The 13,567-nt window shown below is 32.2% G+C and overlaps 1 protein-coding gene across 1 annotated transcript in view; it reads left to right on the top strand.

The window, feature by feature from the left end:
• Window positions 1–7,595, top strand: part of Smg5 (Smg5 nonsense mediated mRNA decay factor) — a 48,962-nt gene extending 41,367 nt beyond the window's left edge. The window contains exons 17-20 of the mRNA XM_014428178.3: window positions 4,853–5,063; window positions 5,149–5,320; window positions 5,402–5,553; window positions 7,230–7,595. Coding sequence (XP_014283664.1) covers window positions 4,853–5,063; window positions 5,149–5,320; window positions 5,402–5,553; window positions 7,230–7,297 — 603 coding nt within the window. The 3' untranslated portion in view covers window positions 7,298–7,595. The remainder of the gene's footprint in view (window positions 1–4,852; window positions 5,064–5,148; window positions 5,321–5,401; window positions 5,554–7,229) is intronic.
• The last annotated feature ends 5,972 nt before the right edge of the window (window positions 7,596–13,567 follow it).

Genomic DNA, 13,567 nt, shown 5'->3' with positions numbered 1-13,567 from the left:
TTTTTATTTATTTTAGTATGTATGAGATCATTCATCAATATTACCTATTGCCCACAACTGTGTGGCAGATTGTAATATCTATCAATAAATAAATATTAGTCTCATTAAAAAAAAAAAAAAACTTGTGAGATGAAATGTACAGACAGAACTATCGGTTCTCAGTATTTTTTTTTTTATTTATTCAGTTAAAATTTAACCCGTCATTTGTCTTATAATATGAAATATTGTAGTTCAATTTTATTAGTTTCCATACCAAAAGGTTTTAGAAATTTAGTGAATGAAATCGACAAAATAGTTTTATTGACTTTTTCTTTCTTTTTTTTTATCATTTTAATAATATGTTGTTAACTGATCTATTTTATTAGGACGGTAATAGAAATTCCATGCCCTCTAAATTGGTCGTAATTGGGGAGAAAATAAATGCTCTATCGGATTATACGTTGAGAACATTAACTCCCGAATATGCTTGAAATGCAGAACAGACAACCGATAGGGAGGCGGAAGGGTCCGTGGTTTAATTCCGAGCGGGGTTAGAATATGTAAACCACGAGAGAGGACTCTACTGGTAGATGGGAGTGGATGTCTTGAGCAATTCCATCAGAGCGAGAGAGGGTGGATTTTCCGTTCGACCGCTTCTCCCCCCCTCAGGAAATAGGGATTGAGAAGGAGATGGGATCGGGAGCAATATTTTGCCGAGGCGGGGGGCGCCCAGAATCTAAATCATGCCTTTATGAATAGAAAAGACCCCCGCCCATCTTAACCTTACTTTATTATTACATCCTTCCCCACCTAAGCCGTTCTTAGCTCCTCTTTAAATTCCCTCCTTGCTCTCCCTCCCCCTCCTTGGGTATTAGCGCTCCCTTCAGGTTACACTCTACCTCCTACCACTCTTTTATCTCTACTCCGTTTTTAAGGGGGTGGAGGAGGAAAGAACGTTTTAAAGGATTTAGAAAGAGTAAAAAAAAATTACAAATATCGATTCGTTCACCAGTTCTAAATTCTTGCGATTTTTTAAAGTTATCGATCTAATTAAATCGAAGGGAGAAAATTTAACTGAAAGAAAAGAAAGACCAAATGAATAATTTTCTTTTTGTTGACTTAAGCAATAGGCCATTTTATTTAAAAGATTGTTCTATCTTTATACAACTGCAAAAAAATGTAGGTATGTGTGAAAATGTACATATTTCTATTCATGATATATGATTTGAGGATATTTAGGCTTAGCCTGTAATAAAACAATTATATTGTCATGCCCTACAGTAACAAAAAAAAAATGTTTTCTTACCCAATTAAAAACACAAAATTTAAACATAGATGAGAAAATAAGATAAATAAAAATAAAAACATTGTTTTTAAAATTGGAAGAAGATAGTTGACGGTATGAAGTCGACTGGAGGAAGATAGTCCACGTGGCGGTCAATAAAGGTATCAAGATAGTTAAAAAAAACTATTTATTGTTAACCAAGGTTTCGCCCCACTTTGCTAGGCTTCGCCAGGGCTATCGGATTGAATTAGTCGTCCTCTCTGAAAACTCATAGTTTTCTTTTACTATTTTCATTCCTTTATTGACCGCCACCCAGACTATCTTCCTACAATTATTTAAAATTGTTTGGTTACTTATCTATTCCGAATTGGAATTTTCGACGTAACACGTTTTTGGGTCATCTAAAGGGGTATTCATGATGTTGTGTTAAATGTTTTACCATGTTAAATGTTATAACTATAAGATTGTGAGCAGCCCTATTTGAAGTCATGTTAAACGTTTAATGCATAAGAGCCCCTAGCGGATTTTCTCAGCAACTTGTTGTATAAGCCTTTATGTTTATAACCTTCCTTCCAGACCCTCATGTTATTGTTTACTTCAGTTTTGATTTAAGTAATTAATTACAACATGCCTAGAGTGAGTGAAAAGTGGAATTTGTGTGAAAGTTTAGCTTATGAAATGAAATGAAAAAATAACTTTATTCTGGGACATATGTCCCCTAAGAATAATTACATGGTTCATATAGTGAGATTTTTATCTTGCGAGAGTTTACAAATTTTCAGATAGTAGAATGAAATTACATTGTTTTTTTTCTCAAATGTATCATTAAAATTATCCATTCTGGTTTAATAACAGGGATATGAATACCACAAACACACAAAAGAACTGAGCTGTCACAACAACAAAAATGGCTGCGATCTCAACTGGTCTATTGTGTGACGTCATTCTCCATTTAACAGACCAAGTAACAGACTCTCAGCCATGTTAAATGTTATTTCGTTTTACCACGGTAAAAGAAGGCATTTTTGTCGATTTAACATGAGTTTTTCCATTTAACACGCTTTAGCATGTTAAACCAAAGATCATGAATACCCCTTAAGTCGTAATATCCAAGTTTCGTGAAATGTGAGTGAACACCTAGTTCAAAAACGATAAGTATGAAACTAAAACGATATATTATAACATCGGCCGGTAGAATCGATTCTTCACATTAAAATAAAAATGATTAAACTCAGTCAATCAATGTACACTCTAGTGTTTCTTAAATATTAGTTAGATCTTGTTCGCATTGAAATAGTTATATATTTACTTATTTACCTATAGTTATCTGTTTAGGACTTACGGCATTGAAATACCGAATTAAAAACCTCAAATTTTCCTTTAATTTTGTTTATTTTTAATAAATAATCAGTCCCCATTGCGAGCAACAATAAATGATGTATAAATATATAAATAATTAGAGGAGAAATAGAACAAGAGTTCGAAACCAGAACCCGAGACCGCCCCGATTTCTTCCGATCGCATTAATATGTATATGATATCGTTATCTTTTAAATCATCTTTATGTTAAACTACTGTATTCTTGGCAGAAACTAAATTAATATTCGTTATTTTTAGCTTGAGAATCCCTATAATATGAATTTTTATTTTAAGTGAAAATTGTGTGATTCCAGCATCCTATCCCATTTTCAAACGTTAATTAAATTAAAGACAGTTACTGAAATCGTGGAAATCAATTATTATTATAATTACAGAGTTTCGAACTTTTCTTCTCGACTCGTTACGTTAGTTGTGGAGGGAGTCTACCTTTTCCCTTCAAAGAAGGTAGTAGGTCTTTTCTAACTTAAGCTCTATTTACTAAGTGCAAGTTATCGAGCGTTGCCATTATATATTTGTTTTATTGTTTCCTTGAGTATTTATCTTAAAGAACTATTGACAATATTCTCTGAGACTACCTTCTTTAAGCGTCACCTCCTGTATACGGAAGATCTCGTTTGGAGGCAGGCGATGTTAGTATAATAGCGAGGGAGCCCAGGAGCCGGGATGGTAATAGAGTGGAGCAGGAGGGCTTAAGTAATTGGAGGAGCTAATGTTTCACTTAGTCCTTGATTAATGATCTCAGAGGGGGGCGAGGGAGAGAGGGGGGGGGGCGGTCAGAGTTTGCCCTGTAATTGGACTTGTAAACTCCCTCTCCCTCCTCTCTTTCCCTCTCACTCCTGCTTCCTACCTTTACTCCTCTCTTTTTTTCTACTTATACTGTCCTTGATTTATTTCCTTTTTTTTTTTTTTCAATAATTAAAAGTTGTAGTCAGCTTTATATAGACGTCATTTAATTACTTTTCATTTATCGAAAGTAGGTATGAGAATTTAGTTTAGATGGACTGACAATTCTTCACTTTCATTTTATTGTTGTTTTACGTTTTGGCCTAGCAAGCCAACCTCTGGTACAATCTGCTAGGATTCATAATTATTCTACTGAAATAATTGATAGCAAAAATAAAGATATTGATTAACATTTCAGTGATTAGACTATCTCTACACTGCTCGTAATTTAATTTTAATACATGACTCTACCTTACAATTGCCATTTGTCTTGCTTTCATGTTTTTTTAAAAAATAATTTTGGGTTTTTCTATCACTGAGATCACTTTGCCCTTTACAAATGATTCATAAAAAAAAAAAACAGTCGCAAGATATAATTATATAGATTTACATTTTGTTAAACATACTACTAACATTCAACTTTGCAGATTACATGATCTCCATGGTATGTCAGTAACAGAACACTACACACATATCTAATGTACACGACCAGATTAAAACATTATACAAGACAATTTATGACAAACTCTATCAAGACATGCATAAAACTTAGGAGCTACATGAGGGATACCCTTAGTGGAATCGATTAAAGTCAGGAGTAGGTACCAATAGGTACTAGTCTCTATCATGCAACTCATGTCATTTTTGTTATTATTTTTATTATTAAATTATTTTATTCTGAGTCACACTAACAAATTCCTAATAGCTAACTGATTATCTACTCAAAGTATACAAAATAACGATCAGATCCATAAATTTTGGTTAATATCACAATTCACTGTTTTAATTGAGATGTTTGTGGCAGTAAAGAGCACCATTCTACATAATTTTGGTAAGTTAAAAAAAAAAGTTTTTGAGATTTTTCATTTCTAAAATTTAATTTTTTTTTTTTTTTTTTTTTGATTCTCCTATAACCGAAAAATGGCCTTATTGCTGCAGACTTCTCAATTATATTCATTTATAACTATTGTAGTAATATTACAAGTCAATTGCCTTGGACAAAGTGTGGGTTTTCCTAATCATAAAATGTTTTTAAATTTAACCGTTTGGGCGCCAACTTTGACTGCTTATCTGATATTTTATATCAGTATTTAAATATATCCTTTCCAATATCATTCAATTTAATTTATACTATACTAATTAAATTAGATACTACACTTAATGTTTCCTATGGAAATTTAAAAATAGAAAATAGCATTTTCATTATCTCATATCATGAATTTCATTTATCCAATTGAAAAAACTATAGTTGATGTTTTATTACAGAAAGAAGAGAGGCCTCGAGTTGAGCCTGAGAGGCTTAAACTAATGGGCGAATTATGGCTGAAGAGTGAGGTGTTACAACTCGAAAATAAAGCTAAGAAAGTTAATTTACCACCATATCTGGTTCCGGACACTGAAGTCTTTCTGAATCATCCTTCTCTGCTTAAACAGCTCGTTGGCAGCAAAAAGTTTATCGTTCTGATACCATCAATAGGTAGTTTTCCAAATTTATTTTAAATGTTTTTTATTTTTGTATTTTCCTGTCTTCAGTTTGTACTATTCTATTATGTTTTTTGCAGTTGTTTCTGGTTTGGATGAATCTAAGGGTACTTCTGGGAGAGTAAGAGACACCATACGTTGGCTAGAAAATCAGCTGAGAGTCGGTCACAGAAGTGTCAGATTACAACGTTCGAACGAAGCCCTCCCTGTTCCATTTATTAAATATCCAAAAAAGAAAGATAAGGAGGCTTGGTATGAATCCAGTATATTTGATTGTTTATTTGCATGCAAGTTTGATATGAATTAAATATTTTTCATTGTCTTTTTCTGTAGGGTTTTTCTCCAAATAGTGGAATGTTGTAACTACGTGTGCAGCCAGAGTACTGGAGAGAAAAACCCTGAGCTTGTCACTCTTTTGACTGGATCTAAAACTTACCTCAATGGCCAGGGAGGATTCAGCCACATCGGAGTTGCAAAGTCTGCTGGTAAGAATGTCCCATATAAAATTCTACTAGTATTATTTCCTAAATAACATTTTTGTAATAGTGCACCAATGGCATTCAGATTACAAATGAAAATAACGAGCAATGCAAGGCAAAAAGTACATTATAGTACACTTCTTTAAGTTTTAAAATGTGATATTTATTTTTCAATATAGTCACCATTGAGGCTAACGCATTTTTCCCAACTTGAAAATTTTTTTTTATTCCGTCACTGAAAAATATTTATAACTTTTCCTGGCAGCTGTGACACCATCATCAATGGTGCTCTCTTGTGAGTATCTCTTGAGAAGTGTGTGAGTATCTATTGAGAAGAGCAAAGAAATAGAAATAAGGAGAGTTCTGAGGAATTACAATTACTGTAATTTGGAATTGCAGAATTACAATTCCAAGTAATTGTAATTACAAATACAACACAACACACCAGGACAAATCTTTTTTATGATGGCTCCATAATATGAAAATTATTACCAGTTTAAGATTGCGCAATGGTTTAAAGATTTATTAACTTATTATGGTTTATTTATATGTTTTTGAAGATGCTGAAAACAAATATAAAATCGATTTTACGATCCTACACTTGCATATTGATTTATTTTAGCTTCCTGGATGTCTTCTCATAAGAAATATGTTTTAATAAACTAAATTCATTTTTGAGTTAAATTACTTGCAATTACTTAGCATCAAGAAGTAATTGAATAGGATAATTGTAATTACTTAGCATCAAGAAGTAATTGTATGGACTAATTACAATTACGTATCATCAAGAAGTAATTGAATGGAGTAATTGCAATGACATCAGTTTATTCATCCTTCAAAACCACTAATTTTTGATGTTTTGGTCTATTTAACGGTCATCTTAGTATAATCATAGTGACACTGAATCAAATAAGTAAAGATTTATATAAATTATTCATGTAATTATTCCTGGCCGAAGTGGTCGAACGTAGAGTGCGTGTTTCATCGACAATTATTGCTTTTCCAGACTAGCGACTATGAAATTTTTCTATGAATCGATTTACGGTACATCGATAGTATCGTCACCATAAACGGCCTTTAAACTATGATGATTCTCAGTTGGTGTCACTTTTAGCAGTTAAAAATTCGATAACATCGATATTGGAGTGGTATGTCACTCCTGTTGATGTATCACTCCAACATATCTCTTTACTTTCACTTCTCAAAACAAATTGGATAACATCACAGACCTTGAACCTGGGGATGCTGATTAAGGGGAATTGGCTCTTTTATCTTCTGTCTAGCATGCTTCTGTAGGTCATTGACTTCGTTCCCTGCAAGGAAGTTTATATTCATTTTCAGCCTACCTCCATATTTTTCTTGAAATAAAAATATGTTATGATTTTGTGCTATTAAAATTTTGAATATGAATTTTAAATAATAAGATAGAATAATTTATTAATAATATTGTTCTTGGTTCAAAATTGTTAAAAATCATATGTATAATAAAAGCTGTTTTGTGATTGATTTTCCTCGAGGATGGCTGAATTGATCGAAACATTGGATTTATAAATAAATATAAATTGTTTTAAAACTTAAATTGTATAAAATTTACTTAATTTAAACTTACTATAGATATTTCAACCAGTCTCAAGAAAGTGTAAAGATTATACATTTAGTAATCTTTTTTTTTTTTTTTTCAGGTATAAATGTCGAGCATATTGAAAGCTTTTATAGCAAGTGGAAAAGCTGCATAAAGAGTCATGGTTGATGAGCACAATCTGAGGCCCAGCAAGGGTCGTTGGTCCTGACCAAGAGAGAAGTAGAAAGGGAGAGAGAGTGAGGGAAGAGAGATAGCCCCGCTCGGTGCGGCTTGGGGAGCCCCACTCAGAGGCACTCAGGGGGCTCGGGGCGCCTGCTCCATGCTTGGCTAGTTAATATCTCGTTTATCGTTAGACTCTCCTAACAAAAATTTTATCCAGTTTTAACTACCCAAGGTGTTAACTTAAAATAACAAAAAAAAAAAATACAACAAAACAAACTAATAATAAAACTACGCATAAATCTTGTATGTTGTAAGATTTTTAAGATATATACGCCTAGAGATTAATGGTGTAACAAAGATACACAAGTTATTTTCTTTCTCTAATGTTTAGCGTTTCTCTCACTCTTTATTAGCTTAGGGTTAGGGATTCTTTTAGTTTTTTTTTTCTATAACTTCTCTGATTTATAGTTTTTTTTTATTTCATTCCTATCTTCTTGATCAAATATCCTCTGACCCTTACCTTAAAGATTTTGGTTGTTTTGGGAAGAAAAAGTAAAATAAAAAACTACTTGACTTCATTTAAGAATACAATCTGTTATTTTCGATAATTTTTTTTTTATTATTTTGTTTTAATAAATATATTATAAAATTAAATTAGTATTAGTGATGATACCTTCTAAGAAGATATGAATTGTAACAATTGTACCCTTCTATATACCCTTTTAAAAATTTCCTCTTTTAGATTATAAGATTTTTTCTATAAAATAAATTTCATGGGCCTATGTAACATCTTTTGATTGAGTCCACCTACTTTAATCATAGTCATATAGAAAAAAACAAGCTTTCCTGTAATCGCAAGGTAAGTAATATTAACTGTTAATTTTTTTCATACTTTATTTTTTTTTTTGCCAAACATTGGAAATGTTTAATTTTTTTCTCACTTATATTCTATTTAGCTTAAATTTATGTCATTTAGGGTTGACTTATAGGTACTATATCTAATTAGGTTTCAATTTGTAAATGGAAAAAAAAATTATATGATAATCAATGTGATCTGTGTTTCTATTTGGTTATAACCCACTTCATAACCTCCTTCAATAAATAATTTAAGCAATTGTTTTAATTTTCGACATTATTGTTTTAAGCATAACACTGATGTTGGTTTTTAGCCTGATGAATTATATGTTGGTGTGCCTTAATCTAAATAATGAATTGTCAGATAAACTTGACAAATGATCTAAACTTACTGCAAAAAATCTCATTAGGTCTGTTTGGACATACATCTTAAGTCCTTAATGCTCCTTATTATGTCATAAATTAATAAACTATGCATAAAGACTTCAATATTCGATTTGTTACACACTAAGCCTAAAACAAATATAACTTCTTTAATTCCAAACTCCTTGCCCACACTTGTTCGACACCTTTCATTCTAATCTATTGCTGATAATCATCTGAGTCATCTGAAAAGAAGTTGGCCACACAACCTTTTAATTTTGAATTGTCATTCAAGTTTTACTAATGATTTTTGAAGAGATATTAACAAGCGTTTTAATTCAGAAAACGTCATATTTACTTATCATATTTTATGATACAGTTTAAAATTTCAATGAATAAATTTCTACTTTATTCAAGTAGATATGAAGGTATAACAGAAGTGGCCCCAATTCCATCTCTTACCAACAAATATTCGTCCACATGATGAAAACTCGTCATTATGCAATCAATCACTAATAACCAAATGACAAAAATTCATAATTTCACAATCACCTATAACCAAATGACGAAAATTTGTAATTTCGCAATCACCAATAACCAGATGATGAAAATTTCTAATTTCGCAATCACCAATAACTAAATGAGGAAAATTAGGAACATAAATGATTTCGTTTTTTTTATTGTAAATGAACAAAATTTCAATTTTTACCAAACAAAAATAATTCCAATAAAGAACTTATTTCAGCTCCAGCTGCGTCGCACGACGGTGGAAACCTAAACAAAAACATTTTAAAAAGAATTTTATACAAAGTTTGGGTGTCCGGGTATTTATTTCAGTTGTTTTGTTAATTTTCTAATTTAATCGTAATGAAATATGCCAAAATGGATAACGAAAAAGAAATATGTGCAGACAATTAATCTGATTGTGAGTGTAGTGATAACTTCGACTTCTTAAACATTCTCCTTCGCAATTGAACATGTTGAGAACAGTACCATTCGCAGGATTATTTATAAAGTTAAAGATTCGAAAATAATTTACTTCATCTAATAAAAAAGAGAATAATAACTGTGTTTTCAGTTATTCATTTAAACTTTTTTGTGGATTTAATTATATTTTAACCTCAGAAGAAAAAAATTTGTATATCAAGGCAAATTTGTTTAATATAAATTCCTGAAAAATCTATGATTTGTAACTAGTAACGTTGTTTTTATATAGACTTCATATCTTATTTAGTGTCTAAAAATGGCAGTGCAAATAATTACCGGACGAATACGTGTTACTCCATGACAAAATTTGGGCGAAATTAGATAACAGTCTGAATTGAAATTCATGGATTATTTTAGCTCAAATAGAAGCTAATATAATGATTTTATGTGAAAAAATGTATTTATCCATGTTTTCTAACATAGACGGCTTATTTCTATTATAAACTTAAAAAAAATAATATTCCTATAATGTCTAAGAGATTATAGGCCCTTTTCATTGAGGTATGATTCTGTGAAGATGGTACTGGGGACCCAACCCACCCATGGTCCCTGCAAGGACTTACCTATTGGCTGGCACATTCAGTACTTCAGTAATTTCAAGTTTAGTTTTAAGATTGACCCTAAAAGACTACTACTCAAAAAAAAAAAAATAAATGCCCTAGGTCTTGGGTTCGTCGTTTCATAAACTGTATAAACTTAACATATAACATAAACTTTCATACTCAACTGCCAAGTTTTTTCATATGTATTCTGGAGCATGTTCCTGCACAGGCATGGGTTTGATCAAATTTATGGACATGAAACTATATTCCATTCCACGAGCCAGGTGAATCGGTTAGACAAGAGCACGCAAGCTGAGTTTTGGTTGGTATTTTCTCTTGCTTTATTATTGTATTTTCTCACCATCTTTGGATGGTGCTTCTTGCCTAGAGGTAGGGTAGTTAGATTTGCCAATTAGGTTTCTACTAGTCAGGAATTCACTGTTTGTCGGACAGAAACGCCGTGGGTACACATTTATTTATTTCTAAATTATCTACAACTTTTATTGTCATAGAACCAATCTTTTATTCAAAAAAAGAAGTAATAATGGATATTTAACAAGTAAAATGCATATTCTTAGCTTATTTTTAAAAATATAATACCATAATTCAACCCACTATTGCTTAATGTACTGGGTTAATAAAAATAATAAACGACAGATAGTTCATTGAGAACAAGCTTTTACTGAATAGAAACGTAATAAACTGGATATGTAAATAAATCTATAAAACATGAACTCCATTAATTGCGTTCGCGGGGTGTGCCTGTTCTTTGAAAAGTATTTTCTATCAAACGAATCAAAAATAAACTAATACAGAAGATTGTAATGTCCTATTTGAATTAAAACAATTATAAAGTAATAAATGTAAGTATAAGGTGGAAGTATGAGATAAAAATAAAACATATAAACAAAAGATATAAAAGATAGGTTCTAAAGTTATATAATAAAAACGTAAGTATATAGTAATAAATGTAAGTATAAGGTGAAAAGGGAGGATAATATGTAAATTAACTTCTGAAATGCAGTAAACAGAGCAAAAGCAAAAAGAAAAATTATGAAAGTTTTTTAAGGTTTAAGATCTGTCGGTAGGTCAGAAATATATATCAACTTTGTGATTGACGAATATCTGTTGCAAATGGGTATGTATGGATTCCGAAATGAGGCGTTAACGCGTGTCCTGAAAGCTTAGAGGCAGAAGGGTTAAAGAAGTTTATTGAAGTTTTGGGATGGGAATTAGGTTTTTTTTTAAATTTATTTATTGATAGATATTACAACCTGCCACACAGTTATGGGCAATAGGTAATAGTGATGAATAATCACATTCATACTAAAATAAAATAAGAATAAAAATAAATGAAAAAAGAAAATCTCTCTTGAAATATATATGAACAAACTGTGTATGAAAAAATAAATTAATTAAATAAATATAATATAATCTCTAGTCACATTTACACTCTTACATACAATATTTACACAATCAACCTGAGGATTTCTGAGGCCACTCTATCCCCACGTGTGGGGGGTAGAGCGGAGTCCAAAAGATCCCATCGCATCCCTCTCGCCGCATGCCAAGTGAGCCAGAACTCACATGCCAGTGGAGGCTGACCATTGCCAGAACTCCAATTGTAATATGACTTTAAAGCTGTTTTTTTGTTTGTTTCGCCGATGTAAGAAAAATCATAACTAGGGATAGAATAGGGAATTCGGTAAAATCCATTGGATAAGTTATATGCGGATACTATTTTGGTAAATTACCATTTTTAACAGGGTATCGCGAAGGACTTCATAGTTATTTATTTATATTATATACTTCTCAGTGGGCGTATATCAGATGTATAATGGTTGCTTGAAACTAAGGTGGGTATAGTCAGTACTCGGATGAATGTTCACGCTCATCAGCTGGCTATACACAAACTTGGCAAATGTATATTGGAATTTTATTTCACTCTCTCTTCTCTGAATCTCATCTTCCTATACCTTTTTTCCCTTTCATAAGAACCTACAGCTAGTTCCTCTAGGACTTGCCACCCCTTTCACGATCGTAGGCTAGTTCCCGTAGGACACAATCTGTCAATTCATCTCCTAACCAGCTACTTAACCTAATGAACACGCACTGCCGAGATCTGATGTAGAGTACCTCTCAGCTTCAATTGGATACAGAACAAGCTAATTATACAAAACCACCCCAACACTGGAAATCACAGCATTCTCATATTCTCTGAATTATTCATTTTACTATAAGATAAAAATAAAGGTAATATGATTAATTTGATAATTTATCTGCAAAAACTTATTGAAAAATTATCTGAAACTTATTTTAAATTGATAATTCTGAAACTCGTCAATAACTAAAATTTACAAGCAACAGAAATCACTATTCATAATAGGTTTATACTATTTCCAAAATTAAAGTAAAATTGTTTTGAACTTTTACTCAGTTCTAAGACTAAATTGAGTAAAAGTTCACAAACCACAACCACAGTTACCTGAAATCCGTGGAGAGTCGCTCTAAACATCAAAGCTTACACGAAATTCCTGTTCCTGCTGATCTTCACAAAGAAATCAGCAGATTTACCTTAATTCACGAAAGGAGGTAGACCGCTAGCGGATTTAAAGTAGAAAATCTGGCAAATTGGACTCTAATCTTACCTCGAAAACATTTACTTTAAACGATTATTAGTCGATATATGCTATAATCTCAAATTTTTGTTTTGTGATTTTAAGGTAACGTAAAGGTGAAAAATATTTACGAGTTAAAGGTAATAAATACAAATACAAACGAAAATTTAAAATACAATGAAATAGAAAGTAAAATATAAGCTTTATGGATAATTGTAAGGTCGCACAGTTTTGCTTCTGACAGGCTACCCAGAAAGAAAAATTGAGATATTTGAAAGAAATTTCCTCCAAACAATCACAGGAGAGATCTGGAATCAGAGCCTTAACACATGGAGGAGAACTAACAGTGAACTGGTTGCAGAGGCTGGTCAGTCTCATGATATGAAGTCAAGGAGGTTGAGATAGACGGGACATGTGGCTCGGAGATATCTATCAGGACGCTTCTAAACAACAATGAATGCTACTACAGTAAGCAAGAGACCACGTGGGAGGCCAAAACCAGATGGATAGTAGAATCAGCAAAGATGCGAAATATCTGCATGCAGCAAACTGGAATGCAGTAGCCCAAGACAGGCAGGTTCGGGCGGCCAAAGATCTATATGCACTGTAGAGCCAACCGAAAAAAAAAATAATACAGTTTCTTAGCAGCAGGTAAAATCTAGTCTCTTGCATACATTGGTTAAAGTAATGAAGTGAACTTTTTTTAAATGGAGAAGGTGATTGGGGGGAGGGGAGGGAATTGGGTGTGGTCAGCAAGAAAAAAAAAATTATTTATTTATGCCGACGTTTCGACCTGAGTATCAGGTCTTCATCAGGGAGTTTGTGGCACAGATAATGGCTAAACCCAAATATCTCTACAGCAAGCTTTACAGACAGCACCTCCTCACCTACAGTCGACTATCTACACCTTT

The sequence above is a fragment of the Halyomorpha halys genome, unplaced genomic scaffold (genome assembly GCF_000696795.3).
Source record: "Halyomorpha halys isolate HHAL.00 unplaced genomic scaffold, Hhal_1.1 Scaffold698.1, whole genome shotgun sequence".
Lineage (NCBI taxonomy): Eukaryota > Metazoa > Arthropoda > Insecta > Hemiptera > Pentatomidae > Halyomorpha > Halyomorpha halys.
The sequence above is the reverse complement of the archived record's forward strand: the minus strand, read 5'-3'. Positions and strand labels throughout refer to the sequence as shown.